General features: G+C 56.0%; 1 protein-coding gene across 3 annotated transcripts in view; it reads right to left on the bottom strand.

Moving 5' to 3' along the window:
- The window catches only part of FOXP4 (forkhead box P4), a 50,978-nt gene extending 30,033 nt beyond the window's left edge, over positions 1-20,945 (bottom strand). Inside the window, exons 1-2 of one of the 3 annotated variants that reach the window (XR_009542948.1) lie at positions 20,476-20,945; positions 2,072-2,306 (exon numbers count right to left, since the gene is read on the bottom strand). Coding sequence is in view for 2 of the 3 variants with exons in the window: in XM_060162847.1 (XP_060018830.1) it covers positions 2,072-2,290 (219 nt within the window). In the remaining variant the exon portion in view is untranslated. The remainder of the gene's footprint in view (positions 1-2,071; positions 2,307-20,475) is intronic. The other 2 variants (XM_060162847.1, XM_060162848.1) reach the window with 2 other exon arrangements.
- Between the last annotated feature and the right edge of the window lie 379 nt (positions 20,946-21,324).

Genomic DNA, 21,324 nt, shown 5'->3' with positions numbered 1-21,324 from the left:
ATTTTGTAATTTTAATTTTGCAGGGTTCTTTTCATAGTTTGGAGCCAAGAAAACCTTTTTTAAGTCTCAAATATTTTCCTTGGCCCCAGGCACTACGCCCATAGTGAGCCCAAATGGATAAAACAGCCCTCCCTCCGCCCGCCTCCAAATCTCCACCCCAGTTTATTTGTGAAACAGATATAGGATTTTCCAGGACTTTGGGATATTCACCAAAACAAACAGGGATAACTGGAACGTGGAATATAGATGGTAGAACGTGGCCTGAGCACAACGCAGAACAGAGAAACCTGATCGGTACAGACAGTTCTGTCCCTCCCCACCCCACACCTCTCCCCACTTATCCTGATATCTGTGTTCAGTCTTCTCTTTAAATAATTTTTTTCAAGAAACTTTCCAGTTTCAGTATTCCTCCCAGCCCTCCCCCGACAGTCAAAATTTTTCACAGCTCTGTCTGCATAGAGGTGCAGGAGGGGAAGAGTTTTCACCCATACAAAATGGGTGGCCTTAGAGATTTCTGGTGGGGTGTGTTCTGTTATTATTTTGATGAAGGGCAGGGTTCTGCCCTTTGACCTTCTGTCCCCCGCAGGTGGTACAGATTCTGTGGGTCTCTTCCCCAGAGAACCTGTTTAGGAGGGCTTGGGAGATACCAGCAAACTCCCAAAGACCATCTCCCTAGAGAAAGGAGACAGGCCCTTACTGCTCAAGTTTCCACTGTTTGCAAGAGGAAGGAATTTTTTAAAGTCCTCAATTCTGTTCACATCCGTACTGACCAGGGATTTTACACCCAAACTGCATCTGATCCTAACAACCCCTGTACTTTAGGTGCCAAGAGGTAAGGGAAGCCCAGGACTGGCCAAGGTTGACAGCTGGGAAGGGGCAGGCTGGGGCTTAACCTGGGTTTGTTCAGTTCCTGCATCAGTGCTGGCTGACCAGCCCAGCGCAGAGCGCGGGGCTGGGCTTCTGACGGTGCTGCTTCCAGTCTGACCTCTAGCTTCAAGAAGTGTGGTGGTAAAGGGCCCCTTAGGGGCTATGGAGTCGGGGAAGGAGCCCCAGGGCAAACCTGGGAGAGAGCATGAGGGCGATGTGGGTACACACACCTGTGTGCACGAGGCGGGGGTGGGGTACGGGCAGGGAGGAACATGCAGTACCCGAATTTTCCACATTCCCAGCAGAGCCCCCAAGGGGCAATGCCACCAGCAGTGATTCAAGGAGCAAAGTCAAATAAGAGGAGCATCCCAAGGCCAGGGCTGGCTGGGCCGGTTCTCCTGAACTTGTCAAGCACGATTCTCCCTGTTTCCCCGGGGTGGGGCCAGGACCTGGGGCCCCTGCTCTGTCATAAGCCAGCTAGGCTTCCCCACCCCCTAAGGCCTCTGGATCCTCAGAGAGGCTGGTCTTGGACTCCTGAACTCTGCAGTTTAGGGTGGGAATGATGAAGGGGAAGAGGGCGGGGGACGCAGACAGGGCTTCCAGTCTGAGCACTGAAAATGGAGGCCTGCCTCTGCCTACTGCTCTGGACCTTTTCCCAGCTGCCTTGACCCTTGGTGCCTGGAAGTTTAATCTCACAGCTAGCCTGCATCAGGGGCCCAGGCAGAGGTGGAGATGGGGAACATTTCATAATACAAATAAAATGAAGATACCACTGTGCACAGCCCCCCTCCCCCAAAGAGCACACACCTAGAGCAGGGTCTCCCTACCCCAACCCTGTTTGTTAACTTAGCAGGGGTGCGGGAGGAGAGCCCAGGCGCCCACCCACGCAAGACGCACACCCTCAAGCCTGCTGCCCAGTCGTCTGTCTGCCCTTGTGGGCATTTCTGAGGCTGTTCTAAGGTCCATGATCTCAGGGCGCCCAGCCCCACTTCTCTTTATGGGAGGGCTGCTCTCCCCCTGCCTTAGTGACCACTCGAATGGGAGCGCACACAGGGGGTCCCTGCAGGCTGGACCTTCTCAAGAATGTTAAAGTGAGGCTGCGTGGCAGGGAGCGGTGGCCCCCAGGTGGCCAGGGTGTAGTGGGAAGAGGCCTGGCGCCCCTCTCCCCTCTCCTGGGTTGCTGGGAAGAGGCACCAGCGCCTACCTGTTGCTGCTGGAAGTGGAGCAGCTCCGCAGGGCTCATCTCGCCGTTGCTGTCTGGGCCCGCGGCCGCATCCCTGCCTGCGCTGCCTCCGGCGGGGGCCCCGCCACCACTGCCGCCGCCGCCTCCGCCGCCGCCATCCGCCTGCCCGGAGAGGCTGCCCACGCCGTTCTGACCAGACGGAGCCGACCTGATTGTCTCCGAGGCGGATTCCACCATCATGTCGCTCTAGCGGGACCTGGAGGGGGAGGAGAGACACGGGGGAGGGGCTGAGGCTGGACAGGCAGGGCGGGTTCCACCCGGGGAAGCAGGCGGTGCCCCTCAACACCCCATCCCCAAACGACACAACCCCCACCAAGTCCTGGGGCGGCTTCTCCCTCTCAGCTTCCTGGAGGCTGATCCTGGGACCCCTGTTGCGGTGCAGACCCTCCCTCCTAAGGTCACCCTCCGCCCCAGGCAGGGGCAGCTCCAGACTGAATTGGAGGCCGCCCCGTTGCCCCCCTCCCCCACATTTCCTCGAGGAGGCGCTACCCCCCCAACCCCCCCCACACCCAAACCGGTTCAGGCCTCTCCCTCCAGGCTAGTGTGTAGGGCAGAGCGGGGGTGGGGGGGGGTCCTGCAAGGACTTGAAAGCAGGTGAGCTAGTCCCCAGAACCACCATATTGCCCCCCTCCCCGACCCGCCCCCACCCACATGCACCTGTGATGGCCTTTGTGTTTGTTCCCCCCCTAGATGGGGAGTTCCCCCGCTAGATGGGGAGTTCCCCAAGAGCAGGGCCTCCTTCCCGCACGCCCCCCCCCCCAACACACACAGCAAAAGCCGCTGCCATTTTCCCAGCAACTATTGGGTGCCAGACCCTCTGCTGGGCCTGGGGCTGTGCAGCGAAGGCAGCTGGTGGTCCGACTTCTCTGACCTTCCATTCTAAGGCCTTCAGACCAGCACCTGGCCCAAAGCAGACACTCAATATTTACTGTCTCTACAGGCAGCAAGATCCCTTCTCACAAGAATTGTGGGAGAATAGTTTTTTGGGGGTTTTAAAAAATGTATTTATTTATTTTTGGCTGCGTTGGGTCTTCGTTACTGCACAAGGGCTTTCTCTAGTTGCGGAGAGTTGTGGCTACTCTTTGTTGCGGTGCGCAGGCTTCTCATTGCAGTGGCTTCTTGCTGCGGAGCACGGGCTCTAAGTGTGCGGGCTTCAGTAGTTGTGGCACGTGGGCTCAGTAGTTGTGGTGCACAGGCTTAGTTGCTCCACAGCGTGTGGGATCTTCCTGGACCAGGGCTCAAACCTGTGTCCCCTGCATTGGCAGGTGGATTCTTAGCCACTGCGCCACCAGGGAAGTCCCGGGAGATGGTTATTATCATCTTGATTTTACAGATGGGAAACTGAGGGTCCAGACAGAGGATTTACCCAAGGCAGAGTCAAGGCCTGAATCCTGTATCTTCCCCCATCTCCCCCAACTGCCTCTCAAGAGTGGCTGAAACATGCTCAGAAAGAGAGAGGGTATGACTGGGATGGTTATGCTTAGCGAGGAAGAGGCTTGGGTTTCCTTCTACAACTCACGGAGGCTGTACTATCTCAGGGGCTCGTACACAGACTACGAAGCAGATGGGGGACTTCAGCATGCAGAGCTGTTCTCAAAGTCTGGGGTCTCCAGCTATCGTCAGATTCACAGCCCCCTGAGAGGAACAAAAGTTTCAGCCAAACAAGACACAGTTGGTACTCCCCACGGAGCTTTGACAGAAGTCTTAAACTCCCTAAACCTCAGTTTCTTTGTTTGTATAAGTAATTACTCCAAGCCTCTCAGATCCTGTGAGGAGTAAATAAAATAGCACATGCAAACCACCTGGCAGAGTAAGCGCCAATAATGATGTGTCCCTTCTTCACCTGCCCTATTTGTAAGGGTGAACACCCTGGGCTCAGAGAGGTCAAAGACTTGGCCCAGATCACACAGCGATCGGGCTGGAAGCCAGCCAGCGTTCTTTCCTCCCTTCTTGATTACCTTTCGGCCTTGGCAGACCCCACAACCACACGGTGTCCCTGACCCAATAAATAGGTGCAGGAGGGCCTTAATAGAGAAACTGCTGGAAGGATTATTTCCCGAGTTCCTTCTCCGAGGTGGCAGCTCCCCAATTCTCCTTCACTCTTGAAGAACTCTTTCTCCTCACTCTGTTGGGTCACTTGCTGTTTTTGTCCCTGCTGTCAGCAGAGTGGGGAAGATAGCGAGAGTATCTAGGTGTGCGTGGGGGGTTGGGGGGACAGAGCGCTGTGAAAGGCCCGTGGGGAGGCCACTAGTTCACGTGTATGCCATATTGCCCTGCTCTTGTGACTCTAGGTGTCTGTCCCAGTGGACCTGTGTGGCCTCCTGGGTGACCCTGTGCTGCTGGAGTTTGTGCATTTCTCTGTGTTCCAAGGGCTTGTTGCTCCCCCACCCGCCAGTTGCTGTTCCCAATCCTGGGTTCTGCGAGGAGCTGGGCTAGGGGCAAGGGCAAGGTTGGGGGCAACGGTTCAGAAGAGACTGAGCACTTGGTCTCTGGCCTTAATGGTCGTGTCAGCCTCAGGGCCAGTAGCTACCAAATGATGGATGGGGTGGGCACCGTCCTCCATCCGCCAGAGCACAGGGCTCCAGCCCCTCCCCACAACCGCCCACCCGGACCCCTCCCAGCAGCCCACAGAGCACCTTCCCTCACTCAGGCCTGGGCCCCAGCTACACGAGGGGGATGGGGAGACAGCAGGGGCCGCTCTGCTCTCCCTCTGCCTGACCCTGGCCCTGCTGGGGGTGGAGAGCAGCTGCCTGCCCCGATTCCAAGTCTACTTCCCTGAGATCTGAAAACTCCTGGGCCCCAGGGGACAAAGACCAGAGCCTCAGGGGTGTGTGTGCACAGGAGAAAGGAGAGAGAATCCAGCAGTTTCTTCTTGGGGTAAGGGAGAGTGCCCCCTTCCAACATTCACACACACCATAAAGTTGCTCAGACAGCAAGTTTGGAAAAGGGAGAAAAAAGGAAGGAGGACGCAAACAGAGGTGCCCTTTTCTTTTCTTTTTATTGGGGGGGGGGCGACAGAGCGACACCCAGTGAACAACGTAATTGCTGCAATGTGGCTGTAATAACAGCTATTCAAGGGCCGGATCATTCATATTAAACAGGGTGAAGCCAGCCTCTCATCTGCATGCTTGAGATTATATGCATTTGAAAAGTCATTTCCGCAGGCTGTACGAACGGCATTAATTCCCACGTGGCGCGCTGCTCTGCCCCCTCCCGGGGCCTTCACCTCCTTCCAGGCTCGCGCCTGCCTGTCCACCAATACCAATCCAAACCTGCAGGTGGGTGCTCCCAGGACTCTCCTCACCTCTGTCCTGAGACACCTGTCCTCCTGAGGAGGAGCACAGCGGCAGCCTCAAGCCTCCTTGCCTGTCTCTCTGCAGGTGTTGCAACAGCACCGCGGTGCTCCCTGCACTGTGGGTGAGCAGGCTCTGCGTGCCTGGCGCCCGGCCATGTAGGGATGGGGTGGGGTGGAGTGGGGTACTGGAGGCAGGCCTTGATATCCGTGCCCTGCACCCACCACAAGGGTGCGGGCTGGAGGGGGGAAAGGCAGAGTCCGTGGGAGCCTGGACTCTGGCTAGAGAAGGCAGGGGACTGGGTGTCAGGGGGCCTGAGCTCAGTCACAACCAGCTGTGACTTCTCTGTCCTCCTCCTTCTCTGGGCCTCCATTTCCCCATCCCTACATGGAGAAGTGGTCTTGAAGGTCTCTTCTGACTTGGAAGCTCGAGGAGGAAAAACCCCTAGTCAGTATGTACACAAGAAGCCCCCGTGTTCTAGCGGCTGGTGAGAGCCACCGAGGTTCCACTTGAATCACAGCTGTCCCTTTCCCAAAGGGAAATGTATGCCTCAAATTTCCCAATGGGGACCGGGGCTGCCTGCTCTGGTACCGAGGGGGACCCTCCAAGAGCCCCCTCCTCCATTCACTCCCACCCTTCCGCCTCTCTCCACACACTCCTATCCTGCCAATCCGCGCTCCCGCCCCAGGCACCCATTTATTCAGCAAAGAGCTGTTGACTACCTGCAGAAGTGGAGAGGTGCTCTGGGAATGAGACCATCAGGTTTCAAGGGCCAGCTGTGTGACCTTGGGCAAGTCACTGGGCTCATACCAGCAAGTAAGGAGAGGAAATTAGAAGGCCCTTCTAGTATTTGCTAAAATTGAGGCCCACCCCAGCCTTCCCTGCACCCTCTCCTACGCTGCGCTGGGGGCAGAGGCCGAGTCATTTCCTGTGCTCTAGGATTTTTTGTCTGGGGCGCTTGGTCCTGTCCTTGGGTAGGTCCTGGTCTTCCGTCTATCAGGGTTCCCTTGGGGAGCCAGGGCACCTCGGAGCCTTTGGCCAGTACCCCGACGCTCCCGCAGACGACGCCGTCGAAAGGAAGGAAGGAAGGGAGGGAGGAAGGGAGGGAGGGAGGGAGGGAGGGAGGAAGAAAGGAAGCAAGCAAGCAAGCAGGGTCAAAGCCACAGCCGCCTCTTCCGCTCCGGGGGAGTCTGCGGGCCGCCGGGGGGGAGGGTGTGTGTGGGGGTCCCACTTCCCGAGGCTCCTGGCCCTTCGAAGAACGCGGGCTCGCAACGAGGGCCGCCTCAGAACGCGCCCGGGTCCGCCTCTGTCCCCTCCCTGGCCGGAAGTGACGAGTTCCACCTACCTTGGGGCCAAAGGGAGGACCCAAGGGCTAGGGTGCTTTCGGGGGAGGGGAAAAGGACGGGGGAGCCCCACACGCGTAGAAACTTTTTGTGCCTTTTCCGCGGGCCCATATGGTGTACGGAGTATTAATTACCGTAGCTTTTTAATTAACAATCGCTTAATCTGAGCCGTAACATTTGCCACGACACCCTACGCCTCGTTGCGAACCCGCGCCGCCCGCCCTGCCAACTCATCAATTAATTTTTATTGACGTTTTCTTCCCCAAACAGGCACAATACCAGGGTTTTCCAATTAACACCTCCGCGATCTCTAATTAGTGCAATTAACAGACTGATGGATGCCCGGAGTTTACCCGCGAGGGAGGGAGGAAGGGAAGGAGGGAAGGGGCGGGGCAGTCCCCAGCGCGCTCTCTCTCCCGGCGCGCGTCCCGCAGGGCGCACACGTGCATGCGCTCGGCCTGAGATGGGGCGCACCCCCAGCTCTTAGGGGAGCACGGCGGGTGGGGGCGTGACCACAGGTAACCTGTACCCAGAGCAATGGTGGTGATTTGAGTTGAAATAGCAGGCACAGCCCTTTTGGAAACCTAGAACCTAGTTGGAGAGACAGCTGAAAGCCTGAGACTAGAAGTTGGGAAACTGGCTTCTAGCCCCAGCTCTATCACCAACTTGCTGTGTGACTTGGGCCAAGTTAGTTCTCCCCTTTTCTTCTCTGTATGATGGGGGAAACTAGACTAGATGTAACTACCAATTTATAATGCATACCCCTATCAACTTCCAAGAAAGACTGGGAAGCAGACTGCAATAAAAGACAGATAAAGCTACTTAAAATAGAGTATCATGGAGTAGTAGGAAGGGAGAATAAATAGGCCAAGATCTTAAGCCAGAGGATCTCACACTTGAGTGCATCAGAATCACCTTGGAGGGCCTGTTAAAATACAGATTCCTGGGCCCCAGGCCTGGAGCTTCTGATTTTAGGTCTCTGGAATGAGCCTGAGAATTCATTTCTAAAAAGTTCCCAGGTGATGCTGATGCTGTCTGTCCAATACAACAGGGCTTCAACGATGAGCACTGGCTTTCGGTTATGAGCTTCCTGGTGGCCAAAACGAGATGATCTACCTGCAAGACCATTAATTCATTCAACATGGATTTAGTGCCCCATTAAGCTAAGCACTGAAGACCTATCTGCAGGAAACTGAAATTCGGTCCTGGACCCCTACAGGCTTACAAAACACAAACAAGCCAGTACAGGTGTCCTGGCTGCTTTGAGGGCAACTGGTAATAATGGAGGTCCTATTCCCCCTCCCTTTTTTTCCTGGGTAAACCTGGCATTTGCCTTTTCGAAAGCGTAGCCACTAGTGGAGTTATGGTCATGAACAAAGCCATTCTTCTCTCTGACGCTGGCCAGGAGAATATTTCACCGGCAATGACCCTTCATCCATTCATTGGTTCAACGAATATTTAAGCACTTACCCATGTGCCAGGCTGTGTGTGTGCAGACCTGAACAGAACAGGGCACAGGCCCTGCTCTCCTGGAGCTAATGTTCCCAGGAGGTGAGGCAGATGATAAATAAGGACACAAACAGATAAGCTCAAATAAAATAAATACTATCAAATATGAGTGCAGGGAATAAACAGGGGGATCTAATTTACACGGGGACAGGGAAGGCTTCCTTTTAAAATGGCATCTATACTTAGAAAAGAATGAGCACGTATGGGTCAGGTAAAGTGTACACTGAATGCAGGGGACCAGCATATGCAAACGCCCTTATTTTACAAGAGAGGTCACTGGCTTCAGACCTTCTTCGGAGCAAAACGTCTTTGAAATGGACACATTTCTAGATTATATAAAAAGACACCTAAGTGGATACCACACAGAACAGAGCATGAGGATGCCCTCTATTTCCTTCTTTCTCTTTCTTTTCCTTTCTTTCTAGCTGTCCTGCTATCTGCTCTTACTTGTGTCAAGGGACGTAAAGCAGAGGGCTTTTCAGAGCAATGAGCACTGGCATTTCAAGTAACTTGGGATACTTCCCAATCTGTCATCCCAAGACCCAGGGATCCCCTTCCCCATTCAGCTCAGGCCCCAAAGGCCCACTGGCTTCAGGCCACCAGGTGAGGGAGGGCTCAGGCAGGAGCCACTTTGGGCCTCAGCCTTTCTTATCAGCCCCTCATTTGGCATCCTACCTGCTGACCCTGCTCTGATCTCTTATTACCTCTGTAATTAGAACATGAGCAGTGAGGTCACCATTCTGAGCCTTGGTTTCCCTGTTTACCATACGAAGCTAATACCAATAACCCTTCCTTTCAGGGTTGCTGTGGCATCAAATAAAATACACTGCCAGAGAAGGTGGTCAGAGAAGGGTATTAACTACAGTTATGGGGACCCAGCAAGTCCAGATCCCATCCCCTCATCCTAGCCTTATGGTTTGGCATTTGAGGAAAGTGAGACAGAATCCAAGGGTTAGAATGTCTCTGTAGCTCCAAAATGGGTCCCCACACCAGAGCAGGGTGATGTGAGTCACATGACCACTTGGTTCTCTGATCAGCCCGGCAGTGTCTCTCCTCAAGCAGATGGGGCTGTCAGAGTTCCAGAACAAGCTCAAACCCTCTCCAGGCCCATGCCCTCCCTGTACTCGGGGACTCTCCCTTGTGTGGGTCAGAGGCTGGCACCCTCGGTTTTCTCCCTAAGACTCCCACTTCAGCCTGAGAGTCTCCCTAAATGACACACTAGGAGCTATCTGGTCCAACTTTAGGGACCATTCAAGGCCTCTTCTTGGCACAAAACTTCCAAGCCCAAGGAGCTAGTGCATGTGGCAGGGTGAGGACACATCTCTAAAAGGCTGCAGCAACCTCTGATGTGGAAGGGGACCCACCATCCTGGGCTGTCTGTTCCAGGTTCGCCCCCAAGTTTGTTTATTTATTTATGGCTGCGTTGGGTCTTCGTTGCGGTGCGCGGGTTTCTCATGGCAGTGGCTTCTCTTGCTGCGGAGCAAGGGCTCTAGGTGCGTGGGCTTCAGTAGTTGTGGCTTGTGGGCTCTAGAGCACAGGTTCAGTAGTTGTGGCACACAGGCTTAGTTGCTCTGCGGCATGTGGGATCTTCCTGGACCAGGGATCGAACCCCTGTCCCCTGCGTTGGCAGGCGGATTCTTAGCCCCTGTGCCACCAGGGAAGTCCTCTCCCCCAAATTTCAATAACTTTATTTTCTAATCATAAAAGTAAGACGTCCTGGTAGAAAAGTATGAAGAAAAAGTAAGGAGACTTATAAGTACCTTATAAGATCCTTTTGGGATCCACCCCTTCCAGTCTCATCCATTTTCGCCCTCTTTGGGCATATAAACATGTAAAACGTGAGCTTGGGCTCATAATCTGTACATGGTTTGAATTTTTCTGTTTTCCCACTCACCACTTATGGTCATAACCATTTCCACATGACATCAACTATTTTAATTAACAGTTTTCAGTGGTCACAGAGTCGTTTGAATGGGCTGTGTGTTCCAGAATTTATTTAGCAAATCCCCTAAAGCTGGACATCCAGGCTGCTGCCTATGTTTTCACTATGACACTAATAAACACCCTCATGTGAACAGAATATTCTCCATTTCTAGTTGCTTAGGATACAGGTTTAGGTGGAATTGCATATATTTAAGGCTCTTGATACATCTATTCCTTAACTGATGTCCATAAAATGTGTGCTGACTTTGCCCTACCTTCAGCAATGCACCCCTGTCCCAGAGGACTCACAAGGTTTTTTTTTTTAAGCTATCTTCCTCCATTCTCCTCAGCTCCTTCTTCAGAGGATTCTCAGATTCTGCTTATGGTATTGAGAACCCAACACTACCGACCCTGTCAAATCTGGGCACATAGCTGGGTGATGGGCCTCTGCCTGCAACTGACACTGGGCACAGTGGGTACTGGCATTTGGACACACAAAGGGGGATAAAACACAGCCCTTGCTTTGGAGGGGGTGGGTTATAGTTTGGTGGAGAAAGGAAGACATACAGACAAACACAAGCATTTAAAAATACCCATACTGGGACTTCCCTGGCGGTTCAGTGGTTAAGACTCCGAGTTTCCACTGCAGGGGGCGTGGGCTCAATCCCCTGACAGGGAGCTAAGATCCCACATGCCATGCAGTGGGGCCAAAAATTAAAAAAAAAACATACCTAGGTTCCACCCCAGATCAATTTAATTGGATTATCTGGGATCCAGGCATGGATAATTTAAAAAGTTCTTCCAAGTATTCTAAACTTCAAGTACAGCCACGGTTGAGAACCTCTGCCCTACAAAACACACACAACTTTACAAATGTTAAGTAGATACTGGGGGGTGGCGTGGTTGCTAGCTATGGGTGCCTAGAGGGATTGGGGGTGCTCCAGGAAGGCTTCCTGTAGGAGGTGACTTCTGAGCTGAGTTTTATGGAAGTGAAGCCTGGGCACACAATTTGTGAATATATTTTAATAACCACCATTCCACTCAGAGTCCTTGAAAGTTCTTTCCCATACGCTGTCACACACAACCTGCACTCTGACAGATGAAGGAACCATACTTCAAAGATGTTTAGTGATGTGTCAAGGTCACTTGGCTGCTAGGAGGTTGAGCCAAACTGAAACCCTATAGCTCTTCTGACTCCCAAACCAGTGCTCTTCCCCAGAATTCCACCTCACACGTGGCTAGGCCCAGAGGGCGGTCACTCTGGAATTTCCCTGGAATCTGAACCTTTCCCCACCACCATCACCACACCCCAGCGCACTTTCACTGGCTCTGGCCCCAAAATGCCCCCAGCAGGCCCTTGCAAGGTGGCCTCCCTCTACACGCCTTCCAAGTACCATGACCAAAAGGAAGAACTAACAAAAAGAAAAAAAAAAAAAAAAAGAAAAAAAGAGAACCAAAGATCCCACTCCATCTCATTAAGAAAGTAAACATAAGAGCCATCTAAGTGTCTAATTAAGCTTCTAATTAGTCCCTGCTTGTTACTAATGCAAATTAGATTACTCCGCTTAACTACAGCATGTCCACAACACCCTTGTTAATTGCGGCCTTTTGAAATTAAATTACTCCCTAATTAGCATATCAAAGCCATTGATTCGGAGCTGGGAAAGATGAGGGCAAAAGGAGCCGAATGCCAAGTTTGGTTAATCAGAGACGGCTAATTAAATAGTGCCGTCTTTCGTGGGGGGCCCGCTGGTTAAGAGGTGGGGTACTCATCCTGGGCCCAAGTGGCCATCTGGAGCCTGGTTCTGGTAGTGCCCTTGGCACCAGGGGGCTCCAGCTGGGCTGGGACAGACCAGTAGTCTGGCCTTCTCTGGGGCCCTGGCTGTTGTGCCCAGCCCGCCTCTGACATGCCCTGGCCCCTTCCTTTGTCTCTCCTGATGATATCTAGGGGTGGCATTCACAGGGATCTTGGGTACCAACTCAGGGGCATCCAAAAAACACACCCATATTCGAATTGCAAGATTCAGCATCCTTCCACATCCCTCTCCCTGTTCCAAGATGAATTCTGGAAAGGTGATTGCTCCCAGTGCTTCTCTAATCCCTACCTGTGGTGCCATTCTCGGAAGAAAGTCTCCCATCCCCAACAAAAAGTACATACATTTCGGGGGGGGGCAGGTAAGAGCGTGATGACTTTCACAAAGGGGCTCACCTGGGCAGGGATGGGCTGATTTCAGCTTGGAACAGACCCCTCAAAACACAAGACCCTGTAATTCCCTCCGTGGTAGAAGGAAGGGGAAAAGAAATCACCCACCACCATCAGTTCTTAAGCAGCTATGCAAGAATTAGATTTGGGTCAGGGTGTCCTAAAGGTCTTCTCTGAGCTCTCGTACAGACCCTGCAAAGTCCTTCAGACACCTGCCCCCCCCCGCCCCAGCTCTTCCTAGAATACTGAGGATGGGTAAAATCTCCATGAAAAAGTTGCCAACTGAGGGCTTCCCTGGTGGCGCAGTGGCTGAGGGTCCGCCTGCCGATGCAGGGGACACGGGTTCGTGCCCTGGTCTGGGAGGATCCCACATGCCGCGGAGCGACTGGGCCCGTGAGCCATGGCCGCTGAGCCTGTGCGTCCGGAGCCTGTGCTCCGCCGCGGGAGAGGCCACAGCCTGCACCGCTAAAAAAAAAAAAAAAAAAGTTGCTAACTGAAACGCCCTCAGGGGCTAGGCGGGTCCCCAAGCGGGCCAAGTGGGAAGTGGAGGGTACTCAATCCCTGTCTATCTTTACCCCACAGAAATGCAGGCTCCGTGTTTGATAGGGTTTGGGTTTTTCAAAAGCAGCCAAGTGGGGATATTTATGTGAAATTTACCACCGTAATAAACTTTGTGTGAGCCAACAAAACACATAAGGGGTGAAGTCAGTCCATTTGTGACCTCAGCCCTTATGGTCAGCATTCTAGACAGGCAGGTTCCAGTCAGCTGTGTGACCCTGGACAAGTTACATCACCTCTCTGGGCCTGGGGACCTCACCTGTCAAACAAGAACAAGGAGGTATGTGAAATGGCAAAGCACAGTTCCTCAGTCAGGGTCTGGTGACCACCTAGTTCTACTCTGTACCTGCCATAATCCCTTCCCAGACTTCGGATGTCTTCTAGAACCTTCTTCCTCCATCTTCCATGCAGAAGGCAGAGTCTGGGCTTCCAGGTGTCCTTGGCAATGCTGAGGGCTTGTTCCTACAAATGCCTGACGTGGCAGCTGGGCAGCTAGGAGGTACACACCTATGCTCCCTGCCCTACATTTAACGGATTAGCCCTGGTGGGTGCAACAGACCTTAAATGCCTCTTCTAAAAAAGACAGAACTTTCACAAGAACAAAATCTTGATGACTGACAGGTCCCTAGCCTGGTCCTTCAGTGTCCCCCTCCCCCAACTAGGGTGTGTATATGTGTGTGTCTGTGTATGTGGCTCTGTCCACAGCTCTCCTTCCCCCAGTTCTCCTCTCCAAGTTTCTCACCAGCAGCCCCCGCAGCACAGAGTCAGGGTCATGGCCAAATTCCAAAGGGTTTGGTTCTGCTGATTTACCGAGGGATCAACCAGTGCCCAGGGGAAAGGAAACCCCCGCCCCCACCCCCCAGTGCCCAGCTCAAAAGGGTGAATCTCAGGCAGTGCCCAGTCCATGGGTATCCATCCGAACCAAATTGGTCTAAAGGGCCCATAGCAGTGGTTTTATTTTAGAAAACAAGTGAAATTTAAAGCAAAGCAGAAAAAGATAAATGGGGAAGGGGTGAGGCTGTCCTGGTGCGAGGGGGAGGGCGGAATGGCGGTACAAGCGGGCCAAGCTGCAGCCCGCCTCGCTGAGCTCTCTCTCCCAACGAGATTCAATTAATTGATAACAAGAGGCATCAAATTAATTCCTCGAGGATGTGAGATTCTGATGAAGGGAAATCTCGTAGATGGGGATCGGGTGGGAGGCGGCGGGCAGCGCCCCCTCTAATCAGGCTCCGCTGCCTAATTGGGGAGGAGACTTGCCTGGGCCGCTTGGTCGTCTGCCCCACGCTCCACAGCGCCCCTTTCGGGCAGGACACGCGGAGGCAGTGAGCTCCGGATGCGTGGAACAAAGCGGGCCAGTCTCCTCTCACCCAACGCCCAACTCCCTCCTCCCCGCCACCAGCCCACAGCTGCAGGGAAGGGCGGGGGCAGGGAGAGTTGAGTGTGGGTGCTCCCTCACCAACTGCACAGTTATGAAAACCAGAGCCCAGAGAGAAGACTGTCATGCCTAAGGCCACAGAGGGAATGAGGAAGCAGGTAGCAGTGCGCTTACTGGTGCCCTTCAAGGGTGAGTCCCAGACCCATGCGACCCAGATGGGTGAAGTCATCCCCAAGCTCAAGGAGGTCAGCACACAGCGTGGGAGACCCTCCCTGTAGCTAAAAGATAGAGGCCACCCGCCCCCTCTTCCAGAGTTCCCTGGACCCCCAAACCCCAGCATCTTAGGGCCGAAGACACCCGACGCGTGCGCTTCCCCGCACCTCGCAAAGATGTGCTCGTGGACGCTCAGGGTAACACTGGCCGGGCTAGTAACCCAGAGTGAGTGCCCGCAGGTGGGGGGCAAGGACCGGGAGCCCTGGCTCTCCTGAGAACCCCGGAGGCTTCCTAAAGGAAGGATTCTCCCAAGTGGACCAACTGTGCACCCTCAGCATCCGACCTTCACAAGTGCCTCTGTGCCTCCGGCTCCAACCCAGAGATGTGGACGCCTCCAGAGCTCTGCGCCTGAGCACTTACAGTAGCCGCCGCTCCCTCGGTCTCCTGCAAATCCTGAGCTCCCATCTCTCCCCCAAATTCTCCTCAGCTGCGCCCGCCCTTTTCTTTCAGGGTGTGATACACATCTGCCCAAAGAACCCCCTGAAGGAGTGAAAGGAGGAAGTATATGCTACCCTCTTTTGGACCAAGTTCTTTCGGCCTGGGTCTCCTGGAAGCCTGAGCTCCAGAGCTGGGAAAATGAATCCCAGGGAGCCCGCCCTCCAGCACGCCCGGTTGAAGAAACAAGAACAGAAGCCCCTTCACCAGCCCACGAGCCAGTTTCCCTTCACACAGCTCAGCCCTCCTGAAGGCTCTCGGGGCCAGCACCTGCATCCTGTGCCGGCTGTGGAGTGTGAGGACCGGAGCCTGCCTCCAGTCGCCAGAACCTGTGGGAAAGATCCTCGCTGGGGCACTTGCTCCATTTCTGATTTTCCAAGTTGTAATCGAGCCCCCTCTTATTAAACCTCTTCACCTAGACTCCTGCGGGCCACTGCACACAGCGATGGCTCCACCATGTTTGTGGAATGGAGAGCAGGAGTCCCGGTCTCCATGCCCGGATCCACCCTGCCCTCCTGTCACCACCATTTGTCCCTCCCTCGTTGCCGGGGGGAATTCTGGGTAATTTCCACCCGCTGACCCTGCCTACCTTGAACACATGCAGAGGGTCACTGGTCTACACACCTCACTTTGTTACTGTCTGAGGAAAAACCATCTCCCCTCCCCTCCCTCCCATTTGCACCGTAGCCCAGGTCAGGTGCCATGAGAAAACTCCAAGTAGGAGAGAGGACGTTCCCCATGCGCTGCACCACCAACGACTCCACGCACCCTCAGGTCCCCCCAGCTTGGGAGGCTTCAGCTGGGCAGAGGATGGGGCCTGGGGAGGTGGGCAGAGCTGCTGGGATTTGGGGAACAGGCTGCACGGCTATGACCAGGGCTGGGGAGAAGAAAGGCACCGGGCTGCACTGGAGCAAGGGATAGCCAGGTAAAGATCCTGGGAGGAGTCATCCTGGGACAAGGCACAAAGGAAGGAAGGGCATCAGCCCGGCCCAGGCTTGAGTGGCTCACTCCTTTGAGGGACCAGATGCTTTGGGCACCTTCTGTGCTAGGAGCTCTTCATTTCCAGCTCAGGCAGGCATGCCCCGAGTCCAGGCTCTGCACAGGGCCCACGAAACGCCGTCTCACAAGACCACTGCGTCTGCAAGCCTCAGGGTTTGGAGTAGAGGGTTCCTGCTGTAACCCCGGCAGGGCAGAACTGGCCGTGGGTGAAGGTGTGCATTTCCATGGAGAATCCAGGGAGGCAATGTTGAAAGAGGCGGAAACTTCACACTCAAGGGAAGTTTCTTTTTGCTTCTTTAAGATGATCCATCCAGGAGTAGGTCCCAGATTGATCTGAGACTGCCTGCCAAGCTTGTCTTCCATTACGCTGCATAAGCCAGGGTTCCAAACCATAAAGTCTCCCTGTTTGGAGAAAGGTGGTGCTGGCCATGTTTCCTCCTCTGTGTTCTAGGGAACTATCCCTCCCATTTTTGCTTCCATGAGCACCTTAGGATGTTGTGGGGAGGGGGGATGACTGGACCTTCCAGGGTCATGTGCAGGTGGGAAATGTCAAGTTCTGAGCCCAGACCTTTCCTTAAAGGGAAGACAGGAGGAGGAAACCCAGCCCTCTCGTTGGAGGGCTGAGGGGGACGCAGGCCTGAGCTTTTGAAGAAGGTATGGGGAGTGGCAGGCCCTCCCATCCCCTCCTTTCTCCCTTCCCCACAGCAGAGGCTCAAGCCCTACCGGTTACACTGGGAGTCCTAGGAGCCCCACATGTTAGTCCCAGCCCTACCACTAACTAACTGTGTGACCTCAGACAAGTTGCTTCTGCTCTCTGGGCTTCATTTTCCAAACCCCTAAAATGGAGATTAATTTCCAGTATTCAGTCCAGCATGTGGCCTGGCGGTGCTGGGAATCTAATAATAAAAGCCACCCCTTGGTCAGTACTACCCTGCGCCAGGCACTATGCTAGGTACTTTACGTCTGCTCTTCCGTCCTGCTCCCAACCAGGCTCTAAACGGTTATCATTGACCTACCTTACACATAAGAAAACTGAGGTTCCAATAGCTTAACTAAGTTCTCCAGAGACCCACCACCACTGGCAAGTTCCAAAGGCTTTTCCCCTGTGACCCATGTTCTGCCCTGGGGAGGCCTGAGTTCCTTGCCCTGGGTTCCAGGGTTCTGGAACCAAGTCATAGGAAGTCATTTCAGCCGTCGGAGCCTCAGAATCCTGTCAGAAACAGTGCCTGCCCTGCCTTGGTCTGGGAAGCTGGGAGATTTTGAAAGGAAACTGTGCGGAGCTCCTTGGATGGAAGAAATTATTACTTTGCACAGTTTGGGTTATTAGAAAAGTAAAGACATTGTGCCTGCTTGGGATGGGCACGGAGGGGTCTGCATTTCAGCTGGAGAGACAGGAAAGCCACCAAGGCAGTGGGGCAGCAAAGGATTAGGATGTAGGGAAGGAGGGTGCAGCTACTCCAGGTGTGGAAGATCAGGGAAGCTTTCTTGGGGAGATGGCCCTTCCCCCCTTGCACCTCATACCTTTCCTCTGAAACAGACACGCTGCTTCCACCCTCCTCTCTCTAATGTGATATCTTATCTGCCTCTCCTACCCTGACAATGTGCAGACCCCAGCCTTCACTGCTTGGGCACAACAGTGCCCAGCCTGGGACCTGCCCAGACAGAATAGGGGCTCAGCAAACCTTTGGGGAATTAATGGATTAAAGGATTCCCCCCTCCTTTCCTGCCCCTAAGGAAGAGGTGTGTTTGGAGTAGGGGCCCAGCAGGATATGCACATTCCTGGCAAGAAGGGATCTACCTGCCAGCAGCCAGAAAGGAAGTTTCTGGCTAAAGGCACAGGGAAGGAGGTTGGGGTAGGGATGTCTAGGTGTGAGAAGTGTACCTACACAGAAAGGGACAGGGACAGGTCCTTTTTCAAGTTAGGCCCAACCTGCCCTCCCCCCACCCCCCAGCACTGGTGTCAGGCCTTTCTCCCCGCAGGGCTCACGGGTTCACCAACTCCATAACTCCTGCAAAACCTGCCCAGGACTGGGAGAAGGACAGGGGCCCAGCACTTAGTGCCAGGAGAGAAGGTTCCCATGGTTCCCCCCAGTTTAGTGTCAAGACTGCGATGGGGCTAAGGTAGTGGGGGGGATCCAGGAGAGATTCACATCGTACAGCGGTCCTGAGGTGGCGGGGAACACTCTCTAGAGCCACCTCCTCCCCTGCCACGTTGCCCCACTGATGAGAGGGGGGAGTGACGCCAAATGGGGAGCCCCACGAGACACAGCCCTGCTTTTGAGAGCCTCAGATCTAAGGGTGCCAGACTGAGCAAGCCGGCCAGGTGCCCACAGCGCAGTCTCAGGGCCCTCCCTCCCTCCTGCCAGGTGACAAAGAGCCCCAGACCCCAGGCAAGACGAAGTTAAAACAAAAATAAAAACAAAATAAGCCTGTGGATCTCCCAACCCCTGCAGCGCTTTTCTGCCCGGTTGGGCAGGGGTTGTCTGGGGCAGGGGCTGTCTGAGGTGGGGGGCTCTCCTTAGGGCAGCTGGGGCCTGGCCCGCTTGTTGGGCCTTCGGCCCCTGCACCCACCCGCGAGCTCACCAGGAGGGTCATCGGCTTGAAATGCCCAGCGCCAGCAGCGCTCCGTCCCAGAAGTGAGCTATTGGGTTCAAATTCTTGGTGTCGAGGTCTCCATTACCCACTGTGCTCCACAATGGGACCGGTCAGACCCTCCCATGGCTACTGGCGGTACAGATGATCCCACAGCTCCTTCCTTCTGGGTGGGAGAAGGGGGCACCCAGGTGAGCCTCCAGCTCCGACCCTAGCTGCCTCTCAAACTGCGCTCCCAAGGCCCTCAATCCCAGACCCAGCACAGTTCGCCCTGGGACAATCCAGGCGTCCGCTTTAACACGGGATGAACATGCTGAAGTTCAAGTGAAAACCCGCATTGGCCAAAATGCTCCTGGGCTTTCTCAGCCACCACGGGGATGACAGCTTCAGACTTGGGTTTTCTCCTCCGGGTACCCCACCTCCAACCCCTGCTCCAGGCTCCGAGGTCAATCAGCAGGGAGACCCGGCGCTGGGGTGCGAGACACGCGGTGATCTCCAGACGCCTTAAACCCCAGGCACGGAGTGAGCGAGGAAATCAGTCAGGCGGGGGATGGCAAGAGAGGCCCGCGGTGCAAAGGGACGAGCCGGGTGTTCTAAGGGCTCAGGGTCTCTGCGCTCCCGTATCCTCTTCCCCTAACCTAGACAGTCCGGGTGAGACACCGATGTGTTCACGAGGTCGCCCCAGTTGGAAAGAAGGAATCCGCAGCCGTCAGGGCCTCTGACTCAGAATCCGCCTCCCGCGAAATCGCAGAGTCCTTTGCCGGGGACGCCGGGACCCCAGGTCGCTCAGGGCGCCCCGCATTCTAGCGCCTCGAGCTGTAGCTGGGCTCAGCTCAAGTTAGTTAGTTTGGCGTTGATGGGGAGCGCAAGACTCGAGAGCTGCCGAGATGACCGCCTCTCAAAGAGAGGTGTCTGCCAGGAGGCTGTCCAGGGGAGAGGCCACAGTCCTGGATCTGAGGGGGGTCTGGCTTGGTTATCCCGGGGCACTCGTCCCTGGCGGCCTCCGAACCCTGCTGCCGCCTTCTCTCCCCACTACATGGTGAGGCGGGGCTCTCCCCAAATGGGGTGAATGAAGATATCGGCCGGGTCAACCCCCCACCCGCCAGCACCGGCGCACAAAATCACAAGGGGCCGTTTCCAGACGCTCTCAAGTCCCCAAGAAGTTTTCCGCTCTATGTCCCAGCCGACCCAGGTATGGCGGAAAGGCGCTGACTGGCCCCGGAACCTCCGAGGTGCGACCCCAGCAAACCAAGTCCCCTCCTCACCTAAGGCGACGCGTTGGATAGGACCGCGGTGCCCCCCCCATCTATCTGCCTCCGGCGCGTCTTGGGGAGTCCTGGACAGACTGGGGTTGGGGGAGCCCACTTCACCACTTCCCTCCCCGGCTCAGGAAAGTCCGGGCTGGGAAGTACTCTTTGTCTGACTCGGGGCGGGGGGGTGGTCGCGCCCCCAGACACCCCATTCCTCGCGGCCAGGCCAGGAGGAGGCCGGTCCTAGATTCTTGGGGGGAAGGGCGGGCCTTAGTAGCCTTTCCAGTCCCCCCAACCCCTGCCGACCTCCTCTGCCCGCCCCCCCGGCGCCGCGCCGTAGCCCCCACCTGTTCCCCAGGCAGCTCCGGCCCACGGGGGCCTGAGCCGGGGCGGGGTGGGTGTCGCGGCTGCGCTGGGTCAGGGCGCCGCAGCCGGCCCCGGCTGGAACAAAGTGCGCCGGCCTGGGCCCGGCTCCTCCCGGCGCGTCTCCCGCGGGCAGTTTGCAAACACAAAGTGAGCCAGTGAGCGGGCGAGAGAGTGCGCGAGCGAGGGAGTTGGTCTGGTCGCCGGCCCAGCCCCCACCCGCGTCCCCGAGCTCGGCCAGCCACCTACCTGTCCGGCCCGGCCGCTCCGTGCGGGCTCCGGCCCGTCAACCCGCGCGGGGCATGGGGCTCGCTCCGGTCGCCGCCCGGGCCCGCCGCCGCCCGCTGGGACTGCCCCTCCGCGCCGCTCGGCGCCGCGCAGCTCCCGGGCGTCCTCCCTCCGCGCCGCGCCGGCCGGCCGCCGCGCGCCCTACCCTCGCCGGGGCATCGCACTTTGGGGGCAGCTCGGCTTGCTCCGGCTGTGCTCCTCCTTCCCGATCCTCCCGCGACGCTTGTTCGCTCGCTCGGGCGCCGGGGCTCCAGGACCCCGGCGTCCCCGCCCCCGGCCCAGCCCTGGTTCCGGCCCGGGCTCCTCCCCGCTGCGCCGCCGCCGCCTGCGCCGCGCCCTCCTCGCGGGCTGGGGGCTACGTCCCGGCCGCCGGCCGCACAGTCCGGTCCGCAGGGGCGGCCGGCTCCGGACTCCGAGGGGCTGCGACTGAGCCCGGGCAGCGAGTGGCTGCGAGCGGGCGGCGCGCGGGCGGGGCGGGAGGGGGCGGGGAGGAGGGGGACGGAGGGAGCGCGCGGAGAGCGAAGGAGGAGGGAGCGAGCGAGCGAGCAGCGGAGGGAGGGAGACCAACTTCTAGCGCTACCATAATTCACCTAAAGCAGGTGCAGCAACTTTCACCCTGCCCGGCAGCCAAGTCGTGAGCGAGAGGAGACCACGTGGACCAAACTTTAGGGGAAGAAAAGATGGGGATCTGGGGAGAAGACGTAGGGCTGCGATCCTGTAAAAAGGGGGGGGAGGTGGAGAGACCCCAGGGATTCACACTGGCCTTGCGAATCCCTTGGCGCGCTTTGCAAACTCCAGCTTTTCCCTGGA

This window comes from Lagenorhynchus albirostris, chromosome 10 (assembly GCF_949774975.1).
Source record: "Lagenorhynchus albirostris chromosome 10, mLagAlb1.1, whole genome shotgun sequence".
Classification (NCBI taxonomy): Eukaryota; Metazoa; Chordata; class Mammalia; order Artiodactyla; family Delphinidae; genus Lagenorhynchus; species Lagenorhynchus albirostris.
This window is presented reverse-complemented; position numbering and strand designations above follow the sequence as displayed.